Here is a 25911-nt window from a genome sequence, read left to right on the forward strand (position 1 = left end):
CATGAAAACCACGGGAGTGCAAATCGTGTGTGTATGTATGTATATGTGTGTGTATATATGTGTGTGTGTATATATATATATATATATATGATTTTGCGCACCTGTGCCGCCCTGTAGCATTATTACTGCTATAGGGCGGTCAGGAAGCGGTTACCTAAGCGGTTTGTGTTACGGCGCTGCGTTTACTTTAACTGACAATTGCACGGTCATGCAACGCAGCACCAAAATGAAATTTCCATCTTTTTTTTTCCCCACAAATTGAGCTTTCTTTTGGTGGTATTTAATCGCCTATGCGGTTTTTATTTTTCTCGCTATAAAAAAAACGACAATTTTGAGAAAATATTTTGGACTTTTTGCTATAAAAGATGTCCAGTAAAAAAAATCTAATTTTGTCATAAATTTCAGCCAAAATGTATTCTGCGACATGTCTTTGCTTAAAAAAAAAAAATCCCAATACGTGTTAATTTATTGGTTTACGTTAAAGTTATAGCGTTTACAAATGGCGGTATAGATACTGGATTTTAAATTTTTTTATACTAATAATGGCGGCGATCAGCGACTTATGGCCAGACATTGCGGCAGACATTCTGACACTGGAGGGGAACTGACTTGGGGTCACTGATATCCCCAGTGACACCAATACAGTGATCAGTGCAAAAAAAACCAAAACACTGACACTACTAATGGCACTGAGGAGGAAGGTTAACTTTTTTAGGCAATCAAAGGGTTAACTGTGTGAGGTGAGTGTTTTACTAGTGGGCGGGGGGTGTGTACTTCACTGTTGCATGCCTTCCCGGAAAGCTAATCTCTGCTCTCCTGGACAGTGTGCTGGGAACTGACAGGGAGCAGAGCTGCATTGAAAACAATGCAGCTGTGCTCTGTGTCACTGTTTGCTGGCAATCGTCGGGACCCGGCGGGTAATGACCGACCGGGACCCGGTGATTAACGGCCGCGATCGGAGGCGCGGGTAGGAAGGTCACGTGCCTCGGGCACCCCCTACTTGAAATGCAAAATTACGTTTATATGCGTGATATTGCGCAGCGGTGCCGCCCTGCCGCAGTATATGTACTGTGGCTGGTCGGCAACCCGTTAAGTAATGTCTGGGCCTTTTAACAACCAAAGGGGCTTTATGGGGACTTAAACGTTTAATATTTTTAACATTGTTTATCTCCTCCTCCCCTCCCTGCCTGTCTCCAGCCCCGCCCCCGGGGACTAGCAGGGAGAGGAGAAACCCTGCAGTGTAATGAGCACCGATTGGCTGCTCTTCACGAAAGGGGAGTGTCCGACTTATCCTTTATCCATTTCTCTGCCAGACTCGTTTTTGTGTTATTTGCTCACGTTTAAAAATAGTTTTAGGCCTGAAGATGACACAAACCCTCAAAACATGATATATTTTCTGATATCAGAGATCCTAGAGAATAAAATAGTTCCAATTTTTTTATGTCACACGTTATTATAACAAGTTAATTTTAGGGCACAAAGAGCAATAAATTATACAATTTTTTTTGTAAAATATAAAAGACATGGTTGCAGCAAGTAAATAGATATCCAACATGTCAAACCTTTAAATTTGCATGCGCTTGTGAAATGGCGACAAACTTTAGTAACCCTTTATTTTCCATAGGCGACACTTTTAAAGCCCTGATAAGTCCTCAGTATAGTGTATGAAGGACGTCTGGTGCTGGAATTATTTCTCTCATTCTGGCGTGTGCGGCGATATGTAACGTGTATCGCAGTCAACGTTTTCATGTGTAGTGTAGGCACCCGAGCATGTGCTTTTAGGTTTGTGCGCGTGTACATATGTGGGGGGGGGGCTTGAAAAATTTGGGGGTGTTATATGCTTGGGTGTAACTTCCATTTAAAAAAAAAAAAATTTATTAACTTTTTTTTTTAATCACATAGGGGACAAAAACTGGCATTGAGTTTTTATATCTGTTTTTTGGGAGATCAGAGTACAACAATTATTTGGCTGCATCTGCTCCTGATCAAAGCTGTAGCCTTTTTTAAGCAAGTTTTTGCATTAGAATAATGCCTTTTTTTTTCAAATCTATCACAATGTACACAATTGCCCCAAAGATATATATTTGAAATCCATCTTGGATAGTGGCTATTAGACCCATGTAGATACAATTACCAGATTTTGATTTAAAATGTGTTTGAATTTCAGCCTAGAGCAGCCATTCTCATCTAGGTTTCCTGCAGTGCTTGCTAAGGGTTCCTTGAGCTGTAGCTGGTTGACATTCCATCTTATGGTGCCTGCATAATTATGGGTCCAATGCCACTTGCCAGAGCCAACACCATGACACCAATGATGATTTAGCTGTCTGTAAGGGTGGAATTCTGACCACCATTGTAAGGGGGGCATTGTTCCCACTGACCACCATTCATTCATTTTTGCAGGTTTTTTTTTGATACTTAGTAAATTATTTCAAGAGTTATTCTAGGGTAAAAAGGTTTAAAGGCTGACCTTAAGAGCATGTTTAAATTTCTATAGAGACTAAACTCTTGGGATCTATACATAATTAAAGACTGGACTGTTCTGACCATATGCAATATATTTACATAAACATTATCTCAACCTCCCTCATATATTTATAAGGCGTTCACCCTGAAAAAAGGGTATTGGACCACACGTGGTATTTCTCTTTAAAACCCATTGTAAAAGATTTGCATTACATGAAATGAACCTGGTTACCATGACTATACCTTTTAACTTCTAGATAATCATTATTCATACATAATGTATGGGCAAATGCAAATTGTACATTGTTTAAAGTTACAAAATTGTTTGTCTATTTCTTTAGGATTGTGCTTTAACCACCTCAGTACTGGACACTTTTTCACCCTTCCTGCCCAGACCAATTTTCAGCCTTCAGCACTCTCACTTTGAATGGCAATTACTCATTAGTCATGCAACACTGTACCCATATGACAATTGTAATATTTTTTTCACACAAATGGCTTTATTTTGGTGGTATTTAATAACCAGTGGGGCTTTTTTTTTTTTGCTAAATAAACAAAAAAAGACTGAACTTTTTGGAAAAAATTGTACTGACAAAATTTATACTGCTACATTTCTTTGGTAAAAATAACCCAACTCAGTGTATGTTATTTGGTCTGAGTCTACAAGCTATGGTACATATCAATGAAAATTGATCACACCTGATGTACCAACTGCCTATCTCAATTCTTGAGGCCCTAGCATGCTAGGATAGTACAAATACCCCCCCCCCTCCCAAATGACCACTTTTTTGGAAAGTAGACAGTCCGAGGTATTTAGTAAGAGGCTTGATGAGTTTTTTGAAGTTTTGTAATTTTTTCCCACAGTTCTTCTGGAAAATGAAGAAACTTAATAACATTTTCTTTTTCCACAAAATTCACATTCTGCTACTTCTCCCAAGTAACGGAATACCACATGTGAGTTTGTTTCACAGCCTAGCCACAGAGAGGGGCTCAAAATCCAAGAAGCACCTTTATGCATCTAATTTCCTGACTACCTATCACATTTTTTAAGGCCCTGGAGCACCAGGACAATGAAAACACACACTAAATGACCACGTTTTTAGAGAGCAAATATATTTTCTACAGTATGAGGCATAATGTGTCTTTTGAACATGTCATTTTTTTTGCCACAATTTTTTTTTTTTTTTTTTGGAAGATGTGGGAAGAAAATGAAAACCTGTTAGTTTTTTTTGGCAAATTGTCAATTTATAAGATATTTCTAATACACAGCATGGACTTACTAAGAAATACACACCAAAATACATTCTGATACTTCACCTGAGTATGGCAATAAATCGTTTTCACAGCCTAACCACATAGAGATGCCCAAAATCCAAGGAACACCATCAGGCATTATAGGGGCATAAATTACACATCCAATTTTCTGACTACCTATCACATTTTGAAGGCCCACTGGGGACACTGACAGATGTTGATGGTCCACTAGGGACACCAACAGATGTTGAATTGACACTGACAGATGTTAATGTTGCAATGGAACACTATTGCAGATGTGATAGATGTTGATGGGACTCTGGTATACTGTGACAAATGTTGAAGGTCCACTAGGGACACCAACAGATGTTGACAATCCACTAGGGACACTGACACTTGTTGATGTTGCAATGGGACACTGACCTGTTGGGGCACTGGGACACTGACAGATGTTTTTGTGCAGTGTTACACTGTGAGAGATGTTGACGAGACACTGGTACAGATGTTGATGTACACTTGGACAGAATGTATCAGCTTACATGGATAAGAAAATCTATTTACCACTGACGGGGATGATTAAAATGGTCAGCTTTTATTTATTCATGTAAAACCTTTTTGTTCTAAAAGCAAAAAAAACTTTTACTCGATCTTTATAAGCATACAGTGTTAGCTGGAGTTTGGCCTCAATGTGTTTTTGTATTCATACATGCTCATGTATTTAAAACTCCTATCCCCCCAGACTGACAATGCTGTTGTCTGCTGTGTCCTGTGCTCATTTCTCCAAAGTGGTGTCTCACTAATACAGGAGGTGTGTTATTGTCCAAATTACCAGATCAAAACGGGGGAGGGGGGGAGCCAAAGAAAATGATGCAGCCACAAAATCTAATCATAAGCTCCAATATAATGCATTTTTTTTGTTTTTGCATTAATACTGCTTTACACCCAGGTGTATTAGCTGGTCACAATAAAAATTTTCCCCTATCGGTAAATACCTGCTTAATTCTTCCACTTTCATAGGCTTCCTTACTGTTAGTGGCAATGATATAGCAGCTGGTCCTCTTGCTACTCTGTTGCCAATCTCATTGCACATGCCCTAAGAGGTTCCCTGTAGAGGCTATTCACTTTCTTCTATGGAAGCCACCCCACGTGATTCTTTCTTCTGGCTTGAGGGCAGCTCCAGCAGTTTGAATGGCATGTGCCTGCTCCTATCCAATATGTCTCTTTCTCTTTTCGGCCCACCACTCAGCTTCTTTCACTCTCACCTGCAGGCAGCTCCTATTGTGCTTTGCATTTTTAAAAATGACAAACCTGTGAAAATATCACGTTATGATGGTTTCTGTTCAAATCTAACTTGATCTTAACATGTCACAATATAAGAATACCAATTTAGTTTGAAATATAGGGATTTTCGAGGTGCCAAAAAACGTAGATTGTTTTATAAAAACATTCAAATTTTTATTGTAAAGAAGCACATTGAAAGACAACAATGTTGTGGTTGTACAATTTAAAACCACCAAAAGAATCCATGTGGCTCAAGAACACATATGCAGCAGCTCCAACTCGACATGTTTTGCTAATCATTGGCTTCCTCAGGAGGTTTACAGTTTACTGCATAGAACTGCCACTAGAGACAAAAATACAGTAGTTACACATGGATGAATTGTGCAAAACAAACCTAGAATAATACACATTTTTAACATATTTTAATACAGTTATATATATTTTTATGGTTGAACTGGCTCTCCTGAAAAGGCCCTCTTACCAGGAATGCTCCATGCCAAAACAGAAGAAAAATTAAATCCAGGCACCCATGTGATTAACTGCAGGGGGATTAGGCGCACCACAAAAGGGACAGAATCTGCATCCAGGCTGTTCCTGGGAAAATCCCTAGACAAAAAGGTATTTATTATCAAAGATGGTACAACAAAAATATGTATACAGATGGTCCTGGTAACTAAGGCAGAACTAGACACGTCAGATTATAGTATAGAATCGATCATCATAAATCTTCCAATTTCACAAAGGTGGAATCATCAAGTACGAAGGTTTACCCACAGTTAAAAGATGAGGACATCCACCAGTAGGTGTAGACTGAACAAGCCCTGAAGGAATAGCAGAGCAGTAGTTCAAACCCCTATGTCTAACAAATCCCCTCTAGCCACGAAAAACAAAAACTATGAAAAAATAAAAAATAGAAAAAAGGAGTCAGAAAATCCAACATCACTGCCCAAAACACTGTCCAATAAGGATGTAAATGGGCTTTAGACTTTACAAAGTTCAAATGTTTCTCTTACCCTTTATATAGAGTAGATGATGATTAGTATCATTATTATTATAATACAGGAGTTACATAGCGCCAACAGTTTGCTCAGTGCTTTACTATAGAACGGGAGACAATACAGCAACAATACAGCTCAATACAAGAGGGTTAGGAGGGCCCTGCTCCTTGGAGCTTACAATCTAAGAGGGAGGGGCTAGTGGTACAAAAGGAAGTAACTGTGGGGGATGGACTGGTAGGAGGAGTAGAAGATTCCATTATTAGCTGAGGGCAGGATAGGCTTCCCTGAAGAGAAAGGTTTCCAGAGATTGCCTAAAAGTTAGCAGAGTAGGCGTTAGTCTGATAAATTGGAGTAGACAGTTCCAGAGGATAGGGGAAGATCTGGAGAAGTCCTGGCGACGAGCATGGGAGGAGGAGACAAGGGAGCTAAAGAGCAGGAGGTTGTGCAAGGACTGGAGAGCACGGTTTGGATGATATTTTGAGACAAGATTGGTGATGTAATTTGGGGCAGAGTTATAAATGGCTTTATATGTTATTGTTAATGTTTTGAATTTTGTCCGTTGGGCAATGGGAAGCCAGTGGAGGGATTGGCAGAGAGGGGTGGCAGATACAGAACGGTTAGTAAGGTGGATGAGTCTGGCAGCAGCATTCATGATAGACTGAAGAGGGGATAGCCTGCAATGAGGTAGGCCAATGAGGAGGAAGTGCAATAATCAAGGCGGGAGATAACAAGAGAGTGAATAAGTTGCTTAGTAGTTTCCGAGGTTAAGAACGGGCATATCTTGGAGATGTTGCGGAGGTGAAGTCTACAAGATTTGGGACTGGAAGGACAGACTGGAGTTTAGGATTACACCTAGCACCCTGGCATGAGGGGAGCAACTGATGGTTGTGTTATTGATCTTGATGGAGAGGTCAGGGGAGGGAGCACGGGCTGGAGGGAATAGTAAGAGCTCAGTTTTGGAAAGATTGAGTTTTTGAGGAAGTATAGTGACATCCATGCCGATATGTCATTTAGTAGGTTAGTAATGCGAGAGGAGAATGAAGAGGCGAGGAGTAGAAAGATAGATTTGTGTATCAGCATAGAGATGGTCCTTAAAGCCATGGGAGTTTATCAAGTGACCAAGGGAGGAGGTGTAGATGGAGAAGAGTAGGGATCCAAGGACAGAACCTTGAGGGACCCCTATAGAAAGGGAGTGGAGAGGAGGAGCCAGAGTTATAGGTAACGCTGAAGGAGTGCTGCGATAGGTAGGAGTAGAGCCAGGAGAGGGCAGAGTCTTGGAGGCCAAGAGAGTGGAGTTTTTTGAGGAGGAGGGGATGGTCAACAGTATCAAAAGCCGCGGAAAGGTCAAGTAGTAAGAGTACAGAGTAGTGGCCATTGGTTTTAGCAGTTAGTAGATCATTAGTGAGTTTTAGTAGGGCAGTTTCAGTGGAGTGTAGTGAGCAAAAGCCAAACTGTAAAGGGTCAAGGAGGTTGTTGTAATTGAGGTAGGAGCTCAGGCGATTGTAGACTAAGCATTCTAAGAGTTTCGAGGTAAACGGGAGCAGGGAGATGGGTCTTAAGTTGTTCAGGTTGGTGGGGTCCAGGGAGGGCTTTTTAAGTATGGGAGTGATGTGTGCATGCTTTAGAGGGGAGGGGAAGGAACCAGTAGAGAGGGAAAGATTGAAGATGTGAGTGAGGGAGCATAGGATGGAAGAAGAGGGTGACCGTAGTAGTTGTGAGGGGACAGGATCCAGGGGGCAGGTAGTGAGACGGGCATCTGAGAAAACCTTAGTGACCTCTTCGGTAGTAACAAGGTCAAAAGAGGAAAATGTTGAGGAAGGTTTAGTATAAGGTATGCTAAGTGCGATGGATGTCTGTGGAGATGCCCCTACTAATTGCATCAATCTTATTTTTGAAATGATTTGCAATCTCATAAGCAGTGAGTGAGGTACTGGGTGGAGGTGGTGCAAGTAGACAGTTTAAAAGTGGAGAAGAAACGACGAGGACTGGATGAAAGGCTATTGATGAGAATGACAAAGTAGGCTTGTTTGGCAGCATGGAGGGCGGAATTGTATGTAAAGAAAGCAGATTTATATACGGTGAAAGCTTGGTGAAATTTGGTTTTACGCCGTTATCACTCCAGCGCACGACTATGTCGTTTAAGATTTCTGGTGTTATCAGTCTGCCAAGGTTGTAATGGCTGGGGCCTGACACTTTGTGTTGTTAGAGGGGCAAGTGAGTCTAATGTAGATGAAAGCGAACTGTTGTAGACAGCAGTGGCCAGGTCAGGGCAGGACAGGGGAGAGATTCTGTCATAGTTGCAGAGTGAAAAAGATCAGGGTTCAAGTTGTGAAGGTTTCTGCAGGTAATTGTTTGCTGCTTGGAGGGTTAGGTGTTTGAAGACGAGGACACTGTGAAGGTGATGAGATTATGATCAGAGAGAGGAAAGGGGGTGTTTGTGAGGTTGCAGGGAGTGCAACGATGGGAGAAAACAAGGTCTAATGGATTCCCATCAGAGTGAGTGGAGGACTGTGTCCATTGTGTTAAGGCAAAAGATGAGGTTAAGTTGAAGAGTTGGGATGTAGCTGGGTTGTTCTCATTAATGGGGATGTTAAAATCTCCAAGAATGATAGTGGGTAGTTCAGAGGAGAGAAAGTAGGGTAGCCAGGCAGAGAAATCATCAAGAAAGCGGGACACCGGTCCAGGAGGCAAATAGATCACTGCAATCCTCAGAGAAATGGGAGAAAACAGCCGAATGCAGTGAGTCTCAAAAGAAGAGAAGGATAGAGAGGGAGGGTTAGGGAAGACTTGACAGGTTCTCAGTGGGGATAGAAGCAAACCAACCCCACCTACTTTTCGACCACTGGGTCTGGGTGAGTGGTGTTGTCTTAAAATAATGAAGTCCACACAGAAACAGTTCATAAGACAAATCTGTTGTCTTATATCAATAATGGAGGACGTATGACCAGTGTATATTTATATATATATATATATACTATTCCCGCAGCAACCAATAGTCCTTTTCCAGAGAGATGCATTTATTCGGATAAAGATATTTGTTACAGATGATAGAAATTCAGTTGAATACTTGTAAATGTTACAACGAACAACAGCTCTCAAAGTCCTATTCAAGATACCTCATATCAAGCATAGAGATACTACACCATCCAGCATATGTCCAATCTATAATATGCACCTAGGTAGCTGCCATACAACCTGTATTCTGTCCCATGTATCCTGACCTGTGCTCTATCCCAAGTATACTATCCTGTGTTCTGTGTCCTGTGTTAATATACACATTTTTCCCCATTCAGTACAATGGCAAGCACTCCGATTGGCCACTTTTATTAGCATGTTTGATCTTATGTGTCTAGACCTAGAAACTTCCCCTGACTCTCCATATATTTACCCAAAAACAGGTTAACCCAACACAACAAAGGGAAGGTAATTACTTCCTGCATACATTAACATAGTAAGGTGTCCTTTTGGTGTGTAAAGTGGTCTTATCACTGGCCTGTCAGTATGTGTTTCAATGTCTTCAATATATATATTATACACAATATACTACAAGTGGGTCCAGAGAAGGCCTCCATTGGAAAGTGCTGCTGGAGAAGAATCTGCTGCTTAAAGCCAGGTTTCTGTAATTGCTAGTAGGTTCAGGGAGAGGGAGACAAAAAGGTCATGGACAGATGTGAGACATGAGTGCACATGAAAAAGGGAGGGTGGTCTTTGGGAGCATGGGGACTGATATTAAATTGAGCGGATAGCAGCTATTCCTGGAGGAAAGTGGGTGCCTGGTGTGGGGATGAAATGGTGGATGACCAGGGTTTGGGGAGATATCCCCAGAGGTTAGGCGAGGAAGGAGAGTGAGGAAAGTAAGATGGGAGCAGGATGTATACGGGTGCACATGCTTTCCAGTCCTGGTGTTGGGTCAGCAGGTGAGTAAAGTATCAGCAGGAGGTGATGAGAGCAGTAGTAGGGAGATGGTAGCAGTGAGGGTGAGATGTATAAGCTTTGAGGTGGAGCATAGGGGTAAAGAGATGAGATTTTGGGAACCCCGGATAGTAATATGAAAAGGAAGGTGTAGAAGTGGCATATTAAAAAGGTAGATGGAGTGGAACTCAGACTTGTAGGAGATATTTCTCAAGGTGCTTGCAGTCCATCCAGCGTGCAGTAGACTTCTTTGTTGTATCTTCCTGCTGCTTGGGTTATCCTGCTTTAGTTAAAATGTTGTGTTCAACTGCATCTTCACACTCCAACATTAAACACACTCATACAGAAAACTCCACCCCATCTGGGGGGGGTGTTTCTCAAAGACAGACCAACCACAGACACAGGCCAAAGCCATAAAGAAGTGCAACAGGAGGTGAGAATCAATCACCACAAACAGACCAAAATATATACACTAATTGTTCTGAGATTTGCAGAAAGTCTGTGCGTTGCTGGAGATACAGTTTAAAGTGGAGGTGAGAGCAGATGCATCATTTACCTGTGAAAAAGCAGAGAAGCCATGAGATGAGCCGCATGCATTCCTGGTGGCCAGGACCACAGCATATCAGTCACCATGTGGCCGACTTTTATATATCCCTACCACCCTGCTGGCATCTGACATCACCGGCGGGGTGCAGATGCCTGAATTGAACCCCTGTGTATGTGCATGACCATCCATCGGAAGTGCCATCACGTGCATGTGCGACAGCACACCACACCATGTTAAAAAGATCCCGCTGCCCCAACAACATCCATCAGGCGTGTCAATCCATGGAGAAAAAAAGAAAAGGGTGGTGCTATTGCAAAAAAAATAATAATTTTAGTTAACAATGAACAAAAAAAATTCAATGCATACAGTAACCCTGGAAAGTAAACACCCCCTCAGGAGAACCTCACAAATGTTGAATAATGGTTGCAAATGAATAATAATCAGTGCCAATACCAACATGTAAGTTTATTGGGGAACAGCATTAAAGGACCATGCCAACCATACTAATTAATAAGAAAGGCTTAAAAATAAGCACATCATTAAGCTCTGGAAATTTTGTTGCTGCCAAACTGTATATCCACTTAGTTTCACGTTTCAGTAGTAACTTGTCAATATCCCCTACCCTCATGCGGAGATGTATGCTCTAAGACTAAAAAAAATGGATCTTGGATAAATCAAATACATGGTACAACCCTACATGATGGCTAATTGGTGTTTCCAACTTTTTCTTGGAAATAACAAACTAAATTTGTGTTCTCATTTTTCTTTGGGATGTGGTCCAGTTTATCCAGTAGAACTACAATTTTTTGTGATGTCACAATAATTTATGCAAACAAATTACTTTTCTCTGCGTGCATTGCAATGTAGCTGAATGGAAAAAGCTCCCCTAAAGTAAAATTACCACTTTTGTCATATAGCCAACCTGAAGGGAGACGGGGAATAGAGTGCAGCTTCTGCAAACAAATAATACTTGAATTTTAATATCTAGTTAATACCACCCTAATTAATAATAATCGCAAATGATAAAAACGAAGCTATTGTGCGGCATTTCACTCACATCAGTATTTACCAAAGTTGAACGCTGCTTCCACAGAATGAAAGAGAAGAGCGACTAAAGTGTTATGCTGCTATTTTTTTTATGTCATTTTAGTCTGCTATATTAAATACAAATATTGAAGCTTTAACAATTTTTAATTTTCTTTTCTGTTTTATCTTATTTGCCAGTCTATAGATGAGCCCCCTTTCCTGTCAGTTGGTACAGATGTAAGTGCTAAATACAGAGGTGCTTTCTGTGAAGCCAAGATAAAGTCTACAAAAAGGCTGGTCAAAGTTAAGGTAGGCCTCAAATTTTACACTTCATTGTATCATTGACATGCCACAAAAGATCAGAAATGGTACTGCTTCAGACCCAATTTCAAACATGTGAAAGCTTCAGTCAATTATATGTTTTTGCTGGAAAAAGTGTTATATCAGAAAAATCTGAAAACAGCAGCTTTTTGGCTCACCTGAATATATCCTTGCAGATCAGTCTGTTGTGCCAAGAATCATTCAAGTCAGGGTCAAGAACATTGTTATTAAACAGTATGATTTACCACAGACTGAATTAGTATACAGTAATATGTTTGGGTGAAAAATAGTGGTGCACCGAAATGAAAATTCTGGTGCCAAACCCGAAAATTCAGGATGCACTTGGCCGGGTACTGAAAATATTATTTTTAAAAACTGCCTATTTCGAACACACTTTTTTAAGAATAAAAATACACTTTAATGATTAAAAAAAAACCTCATTAGATTAGGAAGTGTTATCCTAGGGTTTCCAACATAGAACAATAAGTCGTCCGCAAAGGCGGCTATCTTATGTTCTATCTTTCCTACATTAATTCCCCTTATATCTATGTTTTTCCTAATTGTTAACAGGGGTTCCAGAGATAGGACAAACAACAATGGGGAAAGTGGGCAGCCCTGTCTGGTTCCGTTTTGACATCGAAAAAATCTCTGATCTCTCTCCATTTACCATTACCATCGCAGGCGGTCCTTCATACAACCTTCCAATCCACTTTCTCATCCTATTACCCAATCCCAGGACCTCTAGTGTATCTATCATAAAACTCCAGTTGACCCTGTCAAACGCCTTCTCCGCATCTATCGAGAGCAGCACCACTGGATTTTTTTCCGTTTTACTTTTCTGTATTAGCAGCAGGGATCTCAACCCATTGTCTCGACCCTCTCTTCCTCTAACAAAGCCCACCTGATCTCCATGTATCCAATCTGGCATCAGATCTTTTAACCTATTCGCCAATACCTTTGCATAAAGCTTCGTATCTATGTTCAATAACGATATCGGTCTATAACTTGAGCACTGGGTGATGTCTTTACCTTCCTTATGTATTAGAACCACCTGTGCGAGTAGGGATTCCTGTCTAACGAAAGCACTGAAGGAATATGGGAAAATGTCAAATCTAAAAATTAACCTGAGCAAAACGGAGATATTAAATATAAATCTTCCAAAGAGTGAAAAAGAAAAAATACAGAGAGAATTTCCCTTTATATGGAAAGATAGAGAAATAAAGTACCTGGGAGTAAAACTCACTCCTTCACAGAAAAACCTTTATAAAACTAAATATATCCCATTGCTAAACGAGATTAGGGAGGAATTGAAGAAAATTGGTGGAGGAAATCCTTCCTGGCTAGGTCGTATTAACCTGATAAAACTGGTAATTGTCCCTAAGATACTGTATAAATTCCAGATGATTCCCATTAATCTCCCAGAGGTGTATTTTAGGACAATTAAGCGACTGGTAACAAAATATATATGGAAAAATAAAAAAACCTAGGATATCATATGAAGTGCTAAGTAGAAATAAAGAAAAAGGGGGGTTGGGAGTACCGGATTTTAAAAGATATCACAGAGCAGTTATTTTAGCAAGAATTTTTGATTGGACGCACAACTCAAAGAGCAACCATTGGGTCACAATAGAAAATACACTTAGTAGAAAGGATTTGAGTAGGAGTGTGTGGGTGCCAGTACAGTTTAGAGAATTAGGGGAGAGCATGAGTATATACACGAGGATTGTAATAAGGGAGTGGGATAAAATGCACAAACAGAGGAAATGGGATTTTAATTCATTGCTAATGCCACTAAGAAACTCAGAGTTTTTTCCCCCAGGTAAAGAGGAAATTACAGGCAGATGGATTAAGAAGGAAGACGCTCAGTTGAGAGATGTAATGGAGGGGGTAAAATTAAGAACACTGGAGGATTTGAAAAGGGAAGAGGGAAAGATTTTCACTAAGATAGATATATGGAGGTATAATCAACTGAAACAATTTGTGGAGAAACTGACGAAGCCCCTTAGAACTAGGAAAGATTGGAATGTATTTGAGAAATACTTAGAAGCTCGAGGTGATGGGAAACACAGCACTGCTAAAGCATACAAAGCTCTCACTGATTTAGATAGTAAGTCAAAACTAAAGTACATAGGAAAATGGGAAAGGGACTTAGAAGTGGAGTGGGAAGAGCACACACAGAGAAAAATATATAAAATGGTACACGAAAATATAAGCATGCGTGAGGTGGAAATGAACTTTAAATGTTTGACAAGGTGGTATGTTACACCTATGATTGTGCACAAGATGAGTGGGGAAAAACAACCTTGGTGTTGGCGAGGATGTGGAGGGTTGGGCACGATGTACCACATATGGTGGGAATGTTTAAAAATACAAGTCTATTGGAAAAAAGTTATCAATCAAATTAGGATTATTACTGGAACGGAGATCGGACTGGACCCTGAAACCTGTCTTTTTCATAACTCAATAATATCTGAGAATAAATATAAAGAACTGGGTATAGGGAGTTACCTAAATGCAGCAAAAAGTTTGATCCCCAGGTTTTGGCGCAAAGTTGAGGCACCGAGAGAAGAGGATTGGATGAATAGAGTCGACCAGATCGCTAGATTGGAAAAACTTTATTATACACAGGAAGATAGGATGGTAGCATACTATATGAAATGGGAGAAATGGGAGGAGTTTAAGGTAAAGGTAAAAGAAGGTACTGAATAAGTAAGTGTAAAGAAAGGGGAAAGAGAGAACAAGAAGAGAGGAAGGGAAAAGGGGAAAGGAAAAGGAGAAAATATAGTAATTTTGTCTTTCTTTCTTTCAATTCTTTATATCCAGAGGATGTGAGATATTAGTCGATCAAATAGATGTCATGGGTTTAAAGAAGTGGGATGGGGTGGAGGGTGGGTTGAAAGGAAGGGAGTTAGGGGGAGAAAATGATACGAAATAAGGGTTTTATGAGATTTTGTTATGTTGTATTTTCCATTGTAAAATTTTGTATTGGTCTGTTTGAAAATGAATAAATATTTAAATTAAAAAAAATAAAAAAAAACCTAATTATATACTCTATTTGTTTTGTAAAATATGAAAGATGATGTTACACCGAGTAAATAGATACCCAACATGTCATGCTTTCAAATTGCGCACGCTCGTGGAAACTACGGTACTTACAGGTATCCATGGGTGATGCTATAAAAATTTCTACAGGTTACCAGTTTAAAGTTAGAGAATGTCTAGTGCTAGAATTATTGCTTTTGCTCTGATCGTGGCGATACCTCGCATGTGGGGTTTTAACACCGTTTACATATGTAGGCGTGGCCTACGTACGTGATCACTACTATGTGCGAGCACAGGGGGACGGGGGCACTTTAAACTTCTTTTTTTTTTTTTTTTTTTTTACACTGTCCCTAAAATTTTCTTAAATTTTTGTTTTTCTACTTAATCACTTTTAATCCTATCACAAGAAATTCATGCATCCCTTGAGATATAAATAAGTAGTGACAGGTCCTCTTTATGGAGAGATATGGGGTCAATAAGACTCCACATCTCTCCTCTAAAGCATAGATCAACAAAAGCATTGATCTAGTGTTTAAAAAAAAAAATGGCCTTGTTTACAAGATGCCGGAACTGGAAGAGACATAATGACGTCATTCTGGTCCTCCAAAGGCATAGATATGAGTGGAGGCCATCATTCCATAACTTACCTCTATGCCCATCGCCAGGATTGTTTGATGGTTTCTCAGGTAAGGCTGAGAACCACCGAGCGGTGGCAGCGGGGGGTGTGGAAAGGCAGGGTTATTTTCGGCACCTGAACCAGTGCTTATTTTTATATCGGCCAAAGGCCGATAGGGGTGTTTTCGACCGAAACCTTTCGGCCACTGAGATTTTGGTACATCCCTAGCGAAAAAGCATCGGTCTCCCTGTAAGGCTTTAAGTCGATCAGCTGAAATCCACAGGAGAACTGGTTTTCAGCTGCTCCATAGAAAACCATACAGGGAGATTGTTGGTTGGTTGTAGGTGACACCACCGCTGCACCAATCACCCCCAACTGTCCAATTTCACCTGCTCCAGGAACTACCAACCAGGGACGGATCATCCATAGGTGCAGTGTAGGTCAGAGCACAATGAGCCCCCCTCCTGCATTGAACACCTTGCACCCATAGATTTGCCTCTGGCATGAATAGCACCTTAAATTGACAGTGCATCTAGTGCATTAGTGAGAAGTATGTTTTGACATCTAGTATTTGGAAATTTTGGTATTTCTTTTGTCACATATCTTTAATTTGTACACTAAGCACAGGGAATCTTTTTGGTTTTGTACTACCCATTTCAATACCTGCATGTTTTTATATCCAAAAACACCTTGGGTGTATCCACTTTCAAAAAAGGGTCATTTTGTGTCTGATCATACTGTCTCAACAGTTTTATAACCAAGTAAGGTGAAAAGGGTTTTTTTTTTTAATTTTGAGTTCTTGTAAAAAAAACCCTGCCTGTTAAATACAAAAAGCACTGTCTAAAAAAAAAAAAGAAAAAAAAAAGATATAACATCAATTTGGGTACATTACTGCATGACAGTGACGTTGTCAATAAAACTGCAGTGCTTCATCACAGCACTGAAAAATGGCCTGGCAAGCTTGAGGTATATATAAGCTGGTACTCAAGTGGTAAACAACGTTTGTGGGTACAACACTGGCACATACAGTATATGCTGTATACACAGTCAAGTTCCATGTAACTATTGCCTCTTAAAGTGTATTTCCAATTTTGTAGTCAAATGTGAGAAAACCCCACCATATGTTTGTGTTTGTTTTGAATCGGTACCCTAAGCACTGAAAGTAAAATCTCTATAACTGGTCCAGTTGTGGTGAGATAGCTTAATTTACAGTCTAGTAGCTTGGCAGACACTCAATCCAAATGACCTTCTGCAGATCGTAGAAGCTTTAATTGAAAACTTGTGCAGATCTTAACAGATGAACATCAAATAGTCAAAAAAAAAATCATGTGTTTGGCTCCAGCAGAATACAGTAGTACATGTTGTGAATGGAGGCCAAGAATGAAAAAGAAGGGTGGGACTAACTACATACAACATCCCCTAGCTATGAAGTGAGGAAAGGACAAAATTAATTAAAGGCAAACAAATAATGCATGTAACATGATACTGGTAGTCGAAATTTATCATTTCAAATAATAATGCATGTAACATGATACTGGTAGGCGAAATTTATCATTTCAAATAATAAAATAGTGTCATATTTGACACTGGGTTTGATAAACGAAAGTATCCATATCTGGCTTGATGGCCGTAGTATCAATTTTCAAGGAATTCTCAAGGTGCTCATCAGATATTTTGGTTCTAATTTTGCCCTTCATGTGCTTCATCCTTGATGATGTTAAAACTTCTAAAAGTCTAATAAAGAGAAACTGTCAACGTTTTTTTCGGCCACATATGTTCACTAACTCTAAACTCATATTTACACCCCCACCCCCCAAAAAAACCCAAATCAATAATTGATTTGATTTTGTGTTGAGACGCATTCATAGCCATCTTGGACTGTAGGTTGGACTTGCCTAGGGTAGAGAAAGGATTGGCGTTCAGCACTCCTTGGTTGCAAGTGGATGCACTGTCATTCTTTCTGAATATTAAGTTCACAAAGGATCCATTACTAAGAGGTTTCTGTCCATGAGGGAATGTTCCACTCCCCTAAAGGTTAAGATTGTTTCCCATTGTGATCTTTCTAGGGTTTTAAATTACATTACTTTGCAGCCTTTTGAACCTCTTGAAGAGGCTGTTTTAAAGCTTCTTAATCGTAAGATGGCTTTCATTTTGGGCATTACTGCAGCCAGGAGAGTAGGAGATATGCAGGCCTTATATGTTAAGAAGCCCTTTCTGACCATCCTTCCAGATAGGATAGTATTTAATTCAGATTCTCTTTAGCTACCCAAAGTAGTGTCTGTGTTTTACAGATTTCTTTCCATTTTTTTGTGATGATTCTAAGGATCCCAGCAAGGTGAGTTTCAATTCCCTAGTTATCAGGAGATGTCTTTAGAAGATAGTCATCTTTTGGTCTTTTTAGTGGTCGCTAGAAGGGGTTACAAGCATCTAATGACACAATTGCTATGTGGATTAGACAAACCATTTTCCCTATTTTACAAAACTGAAGCTTCTCAGGTTCTGTCTTTCCACCAGGTCCTTACTGCACCCTGAGCAGAAAAAGTGGATGTATAGGAGCAGATGTTCAGAGCAGCCACATTGTCCAACCAAGATACCTTTGTCCAACATTATACAGTGGAGAGGTACTCTTACAGCAGGACTTGGTGTTTGGCAGAAAGGTTTTACAGGCAGTGGTCCTACCCTGAAGTAAGCTTGGTTTACTTTCTTTTCCTTTCAGGTTGCTGTCCTGGGAGATGATTGGGGAATATCCCAAAGACGTACCTGTATTGGTGTTTCTTGGAATCTACCAGGACAGCAAGCCTATTTCCCACCCTGGTATTGTTAGTTTTTTGGGGGGTATTTGTTTCCCTCGTGCATTGGTGGAAGTAATCTACTTTTATCTCAACTGAGGGATAAGGGGGTGGGAGGTATTTTTCACTGTTTCTCATGTGTTTTCTTTTAATGAGGAGACAATGATTACGAAGAGTGTTGCCCTAGAAACTAATATTTTTTAGCTTTGTTTGTCAAAAGTTTTGTTTTTAATATTGTTTTCACCTTCATTTTGTATCTCAGTGTTGTTAGCCTCTTGCACCTCTTTGCGTCCTCTTCCTCTCTACATGCATGTACTCCAGGGCTTAAAATTTCAAGTCCTGAGCTGCTAGCCAGGCCTTAGAGTTACTTGCCACCAACAAACACACACAAACAGAGACACCTGTACCCACACAGACATGTACACACACACACACAGAGACACATGTACACGTACACACACACACACACACACACACACACACATATATACACACACAGGCACGTACAGACACATCTACTCACAGATACATGTACATACACAGAAATACAGACACATGTACGTACGTACGTACATACACACCCCCCCCTGTACATGCACACACAACCACATGTACACATACATGTACATACACGCAGACACATGTACAGATGCGCACACACACAGACACGTACAATTGTACATGCAGACACACACAAACACACGTACACACACACCACCCCTCCCACCCCCCATAAAAAGTTGCAGTACCTCGTTGTTCACTCACAGATCTAGGTACTGCACTCTGGGGGGCAGAGAGCACAGTACACACTCCTTCCTTTGCTTTCACTGCGCTCAGCTATTGAGCAGTCTGACGGCTCCCAGTGCCAATGACAGATCCGGCCTGAGCTCCGAGACTGCTCAGCAAAACGGCCCTGGGGGACACACTTGCCTCCACCATAATTTCCACTCGCCATTGGCGAGCAGGCGAGTGGAAATTTCAAGCCCTGATGTACTCCATTGATGACTGTATGGCATATCTCAAGGTAAGGTTCCTGCATAATGTGTGTTGCCCTCCTAAATTGAAAGCTTCCTCTTGAGAATGAGTTACTCCACATGTTTTGGATTGCAAATTTGAATATAGTGACGAAAATAATTATTTGATCCCCTGCAGATTTTGCAAGTTTGCATTTACAAAGAAATGAAGGGTTTATTATTTTTATCATAGGTGTATTTTAAATGATAGAGACAGAATATCACCCATATATTCAGAAAAAACACCTGATACAAATGTTATAAATTGAGTTGCAGTTCGGTGAGTAAAATAAGTATTTGATTCCCCCCTACCAGCCAACAATTCTGGCTCCCACGGACTGGCTATGTGCTCATATGGTACACAGATTTGTCCTGTCAATTTAAGAAGGTGCTCCTAACGACAACTCGTTATGTGTATAAAAGACACCTGCCCACAGAATCAATATCAGGGCAATTATTCGCAAATGGAAGAAATACAAAATGACCAGTTGCCATCGGTCTGGAGCTCCATGGGGTAAGGATGATCATGAGAAATGTGAGTGATCAGCCCAGAACTACACAGGAGGAGCTTGTGAATGAACTCAAGGCAGTTGCGACCACAGTCACCAAACACACTGGTCAGCGCATGTTTTTCTGGCATGCATGTTCTACTGAAGCCGGAACAGATCGCCCTCGCCATAGATAAACAGACTGCTTTGCTTTACAGGGTAGTAAGAAAAGGCTTAGAATAGGGGTGAAAGTAGGTGTAGGCTTAATTAATGTTTGACTATACTTCCACCTTAATGGACTGATTGATTTGCTTCAGTCTGAGGTCTAAGACCAACACCATCAGTACTGCTGCCATCATATTTTTTGACAGCTTCACACTACAAAAGAACCCCCTCATTGGTAGGTTTACCAATAGATTTGTGAACCATATCAAGCTGGGGAGCTTTCCATTTTTTGATTATAAGATGACATAGATTCAGCGGGGTTGATTTTCTAAATTCCAATAGACTGTGCACTTTGCATGTGCAGTTGCTCCAGAGCTTAGTAAATGAGCTAAAGCTTCACTTTACAAAGAATACCCAATCACATGCAAGGAAAATAATAAAAAAAAACACAAAACAGCATTTTTACATGATTGGATAATGTAATTTTTTTAGAGATTCCCCTAATTTATTAAGCTCTGGCACAACTGCATTTACAGAGTGCACAGTCTATTTTGTCATTAGTAAATCAACCCCTATGTGTTAAGATAACCTTAGACTTTTCTCCTCTCTCCTACTTGAGATCCTTTTTGAAGTCAGAAACAAAGTATTGGCAAGAATTTCCACACAAATCAGTATGTTATAAGCCAGGGCTTGACAAATTAACTTTGAATCTAGGAGCCAGCTAAAAAAGTTGGGAACCAGTTTTTTTTCAGCGCCTGGGACCTCACGTGATGCAATTTGCCACGCGACAATCATGGCAAAACCACACCATGGTTTAGGCGCTATTGAAAATAATGGCACCAGAACCTGCGTTTTGAAATCACAGCGATTCTGCTGTAATCCCAAAATGCCCAGATGTGAATGGAGCAGCCCTGGTTCACAAATACACAATTCTGAAATTCATACATTTGCATGACAGGCTAGATATTTTGTGTTTTCCTATTGAGGTGGTTCACACAGATGTGATCCACATGCACTGTGTTTTGAGTGTTATTATGAAAAGGGTCTTGTGTGTGTTTGTAACAGTGTATTCCAAACTCGCAAGCTATAGAGTTGAGTGGCATGCGGAGATAAGTGTTCATAGGATTGCTATTGACAGGCGTTTTCCCATTGAAGCCTATGGGAGGCGTTTTCCCATTGAAGCCTATGGGGGGCGGTTTCCCATTGAAGCCTATGGGGGGCGGTTTCCCATTGAAGCCTATGGGGGGCAGTTTCCCATTGAAGCCTATGGGGGGCGGTTTCCCATTGAAGCCTATGGGGGGCGGTTTCCCATTGAAGCCTATGGGGGGCGGTTTCCCATTGAAGCCTATGGGGGGCGGTTTCCCATTGAAGCCTATGGGGGGCGGTTTCTGAACCCAGGTGTCAGGACACAATTTCTAGTCACTATGGCGATCTGGCACCTTGGGTTTGTCAAGCCCTATTATAAGCAGTCCCATGAAACATAGTTACATAGTTAGTCTGGCTGAAAAAAAGACAAACGTCCATCCATTTCAACCATAGAAAAAAAAGTTGTAATCCTATACCCACAGTTGATCCAGAGGAAACTAAAGGAAAAAGAGTGGAGGAGCACTGGTGTGGCATTTCACAGGAGAATGAATAGGAAGTTTCTCATTTCACATTTTTCATGAAGAGGATTTCAGTGTGATTGATTGTTGGGGCATTTTTTGCTATAATTGCTATCGCTATTCTATATGATCATTATTATTATTAGTTTAAGAATATTTTGGAGGCTGTGTAACACATATTGATACTGGGTGTTGTGTTTTTCATAATTGTGGAAGCTCTTGCTGATACTTTGTTTCTGAGGTGTGGTACAATTTTTGATTTGGTATTCACTAGGGGTTTCCTTATGCAGCAGCAGGGGATAGGGAAAATAGTGATTTAATTTCACATAGTGAAGAGTGATCTACTTGAGATCCTGCAGCTATAACAAGGTTCACAAATCACTCTATATGATTCTATGCAGTTTTACCCTCTTGACTCAAAGTTCACTTGGAATTGAGATGCACAGGTGCCATTCAGAGATGACTTTGCATTTTCTGAATGAATGCAAAGTGTTCTCTGATTGGACATAGTAGAGAACGTAAGTTTACCACTCTTGCCTTCCTTCCCACCTCATCCAATCAGGGAATGATTTGTATTAAGGTGTCCATTTATGAACCAGCGGTAATAGATCGCTGCTCAGTTCTCCGGCATTCTCGGAGAACACAGTTCTCCTGTGAATGCAGTTTATGAAGCAGTTCTCCGAACGAAGGGAGAACGGTCTCCAAACGCTGGAGAATGATCTACAAACTCTGGAAAACGGCTGATTTTACTATAATCTCGCGAGATTACAGTAAAAGATCAGTTTACTAAGCAGAGGTAAATTATCTCTGCTTAGTTTGCAGTCCCTCCGATTCTCCAGCTCTGGGCTGGAGAATCTGGAGGGAGAACACAGATCTTCAGTGAAGGGCTGATATGATCTCCTGAGTGTCATAAACTGTGAATGACCAGAGAATAGCTGAGATCTGTTGAATCGCAGCTATTCCCTGTGTCATAAACGGACACCTAATTCAGAAAATCCTAAGTGTTCTCTGGCTCCCGCTCAGCATCAGGTTGGTTGCTCAGCATGTGTCCTGAAAGGGAGTATCTGTGTTTACTTTAGTTCCAACTTCCAGAGGCATTGGCCAACAGTGCTGGGACAAGGTCGTCTAACGCCAAGTTAAAAATGCCAAACTCATCTTTACTAGCACAATCCCCCCCCCCCCATTTTCCCTTTCAAACACCCCTGAAATTTCCCCCTCCCAAACCACCTCTTCTATCATAACACCCCTCAAATCCCTCCTCATACCACATATTTTCCTCCCTTCCCCCAGCAAAAATTCCCCTTCCCAGCACAATAGCACAAATACCCCCCAATCCCTTCACCTAGTAGTAACGATCTTCCCCCTACTAGCACAAATATTCTCATCCTCACTACAAGTATTTATTACTCTACTCCCCCATTGTGTCCCCAGTGCTCCATTCCCTCAGATACAGATCTCTGATACAGTGTGGCACATGACTGTGTGATGTCCTTCTTTCTTGATACCACAGTTGAGTAGGAGCCTAGGGGCCAATTTCTAACCCTTTCTACAGGCAGCTGACGGGAGAGATGTAGCTGTTGAAGACGTCACAGCTTGGGGACATTGCTGGAATGTCAGATTGGTACTTTACAGAGTTTGGATACCCACCGCCTACCCCCTGCTGGGAGGAGATGGAGGCGAGTAAACAAACTGTAAAGTCCTGATCTGACCGTCCCAATGAGAGTGCTGCAGTGACAGGAGTGTAAAGCTGGAGGGGAGAAAGCACAGCACACCTCTCTCCTCTCTCTCTCCTCCTTTTCTGGTTTGACTTATGTCATCCAGCGCTAAGCCGACAGGAGTAGTGATGCCACTGTCACCACTCCTGTAAGCTTGCAGTGGCCGAAACACTGAAAGCAACATTCCTTTTTGCCCCCACCTCTCCTTCCTGGCCCCGCCGGCCAAGTACTGTAAGAGCTTAGGCTTTCTTGTGTTGAAAGCTGAGTTACATAGGTGAGGACCAGGCAGATGCTTGTGGACTGGAAGGAAGTAGCTACCTCTCGTCTATTCCCATTCTCATTGGCTTTCTCACCTGGAATACCAGAAGTTTCAAGTTTTTTCTTTATCTCTGGATAGAATGAATAAGGACTCCTTGTAAGGTGTATTGCTTAAAGTGGTCCTAAAGGCAGAAGGTTTTTTACTTTTAATGCATTCTATGCATTAAGGTAAAAAAACACCTGGGTGCCGCTCCCCCCTCAGCCCCTCCTTATGCTCACCTGATCCCCATCTTGCTCCAGCAATGTGCATGACATTCACTTCATGAACCCAGGGCCCAATCAAAAAACTGTCCATGCTTCAACAGTTTAAAACAAAAAAAGAAAAATGTTTAACATGCATGGAAATACAAAATATGACTGCTCTGGCATAAGTGGTCAGTAAAAATGCAGTGACATTTGTATCATAGAAGGAACAATATAGTGGGCCTTGAACTGTGTGAGGCCTCTTGATGGTGCTTGGTGTTGTCGTTTGGGGGGGGGGGGGTGAGGGGTGGCGCTATGGACAGGGTTAGAGGACTTGGCAGCAGACTCTGTGTCCTTGAGGTAGATCATGGTTCTAGAGAGGGCCTGGGCAACTGTGGGGAACATGGGGGGGATCTGCAGCTGACTGGAGGCTCTCAGGGGGAACTATGGGGGGAATGCAACAGATATTCCACCTTCCATCACTTACTTTAGACCTACTATTCGTATGGGCACTTAGTGGAGAATGAAAACTTCCCTTTCTCTCGAGTACACTGCCCATCAGGCGCCCATACTGATGACAGGTCTGATGCTGCAGTGCATCAAGGGAGGAATTGATCTACAATACATACTCTTTATGCTTAAAGAAGTAGTGCCCGGTGCTCGAACATTCCTTCACAGGGCACCTGCTGCCACTTTGCGGCCCTGGCAACAGACAGGAGACACTGAAGCTATCTCCAATGCCCAGCAGGAAGTAGGCTGGACCGCTGCCTGGTGGTTGGGAACCACTGGTTCACTGCATTTAAAAAAAAAAAAAAACATGTACAAGACCCATAATATTAAATAAATTCGGTATCCAAAAATAACAATAAATCAAAATACCCTGTGTAGCACTCCAAAAAAGTCACACTTTCACCCCTGAAAGTTAAATTGTCAGCACCTGTGGTAGTGAGCTCTTATTGATCCTCAACTTGGGGTTCCCCAGGGCGCGGAGTCTAAGCCCCAGCATTCTTGTTCACCAGAGCCCCTGATGGTAGGGATGGACTTGCAGCAAGCTGGGACCAGGTCGCGGCCCCCAGGTACACCCAGCTGAGGTGGAGGAGACTGCTCGCGGGAGCAGTGTAACAGAAGAAGACAAACGGAATCTGATAGGCAAGCCGAGGTCAGGACAGGCGGAAAACAAGCAAGATCACAGAACGAAGCCGGGGTCGGTACACGAGTAGTCAGTAAAGGATTCAGACAGCAGAAACACACGGGAGCTCCAACAACTAGGAAGTTGCTCAGGCAAAGTGGCCTAGTCTGAGCACATCTTATATAGACAGGCAAACAAGGAGGCGGGACAGGACGTGATGGAAGGGAAGGAAATAAAACCCAGAGGACAGCAAATGACGTCCATAGATGAGCACAGACAAACACATGAGACAGGATCAGGAACAGCAAGAAGGTAAGAACGCAAATGAAACTGCAGGCTAGCTTGTGACATAAATTATATAAAAAAACTTTTTTGTGCCAGTCAATGTGCAAAGTCCAAAAATACAGTCCAAATAAAATTATTCCTCCGTTTTCAACTTCAACATCCCCATAAATCCAGATCAGTTGTGTACCTCCAAAAATAAACTACAGTGAATAGTGCATTTTATAACAGTAATGGTGTGAACCTCCTGCGCTCCCAAGTGTTTCAACTAAATACAAAAACACACCTGGAGAAGCTGCTAACATTAAATCATATACCAGTGATTGTGTTAAATAAATACAATAAAGAATGTAGCTCTACTCCTTAAGGTACATATACACATAAATAATAAACTAATAGGTGATGTGTGATCACAAAATTGCATCAATTTAAATAAAAAGTGAAAGTGATATCAATTATTATTAATTATTAATTTGTGCCCATGATTCATTAAATCTACAAAAATAAATTCATATAACTCATAGCATGTAAAAAACACATTTACATATATACATAGAAATATATAATACCTTGAATATAGAATCACACGTGCCTCTCGTGTAGTGGGAACACCCCAATGTAACAATGCATAAAACAGTGCTCACAAAGTCCAATAGGTATTAATAGTGACAAAACAAAAAGCATGCGCTTCCAATGACTACTGTTGGTGACCATAAATAAACAAGAAATCATGTGGATCTTTGGGTGAATGTGAATTCTGACAAT

At 41.1% G+C, this 25911-nt stretch overlaps 1 protein-coding gene across 4 annotated transcripts in view; it reads left to right on the forward strand.

Annotated features, from left to right (window-relative positions):
- Positions 1-25911, forward strand: part of ARID4B (AT-rich interaction domain 4B) — an 851761-nt gene that overhangs the window by 20511 nt on the left and 805339 nt on the right. For all 4 annotated transcript variants that reach the window (XR_016311497.1, XM_089668527.1, XM_089668528.1 and 1 more), the window contains exon 2: positions 11680-11790. Coding sequence is in view for 3 of the 4 variants with exons in the window: in XM_089668527.1 (XP_089524653.1) it covers positions 11680-11790 (111 nt within the window). In the remaining variant the exon portion in view is untranslated. The remainder of the gene's footprint in view (positions 1-11679; positions 11791-25911) is intronic.

This window comes from Staurois parvus, unplaced genomic scaffold (genome assembly GCF_062004578.1).
Source record: "Staurois parvus isolate SC_StPar_1 unplaced genomic scaffold, SC_StPar_1.0 ptg000059l, whole genome shotgun sequence".
NCBI lineage: Eukaryota > Metazoa > Chordata > Amphibia > Anura > Ranidae > Staurois > Staurois parvus.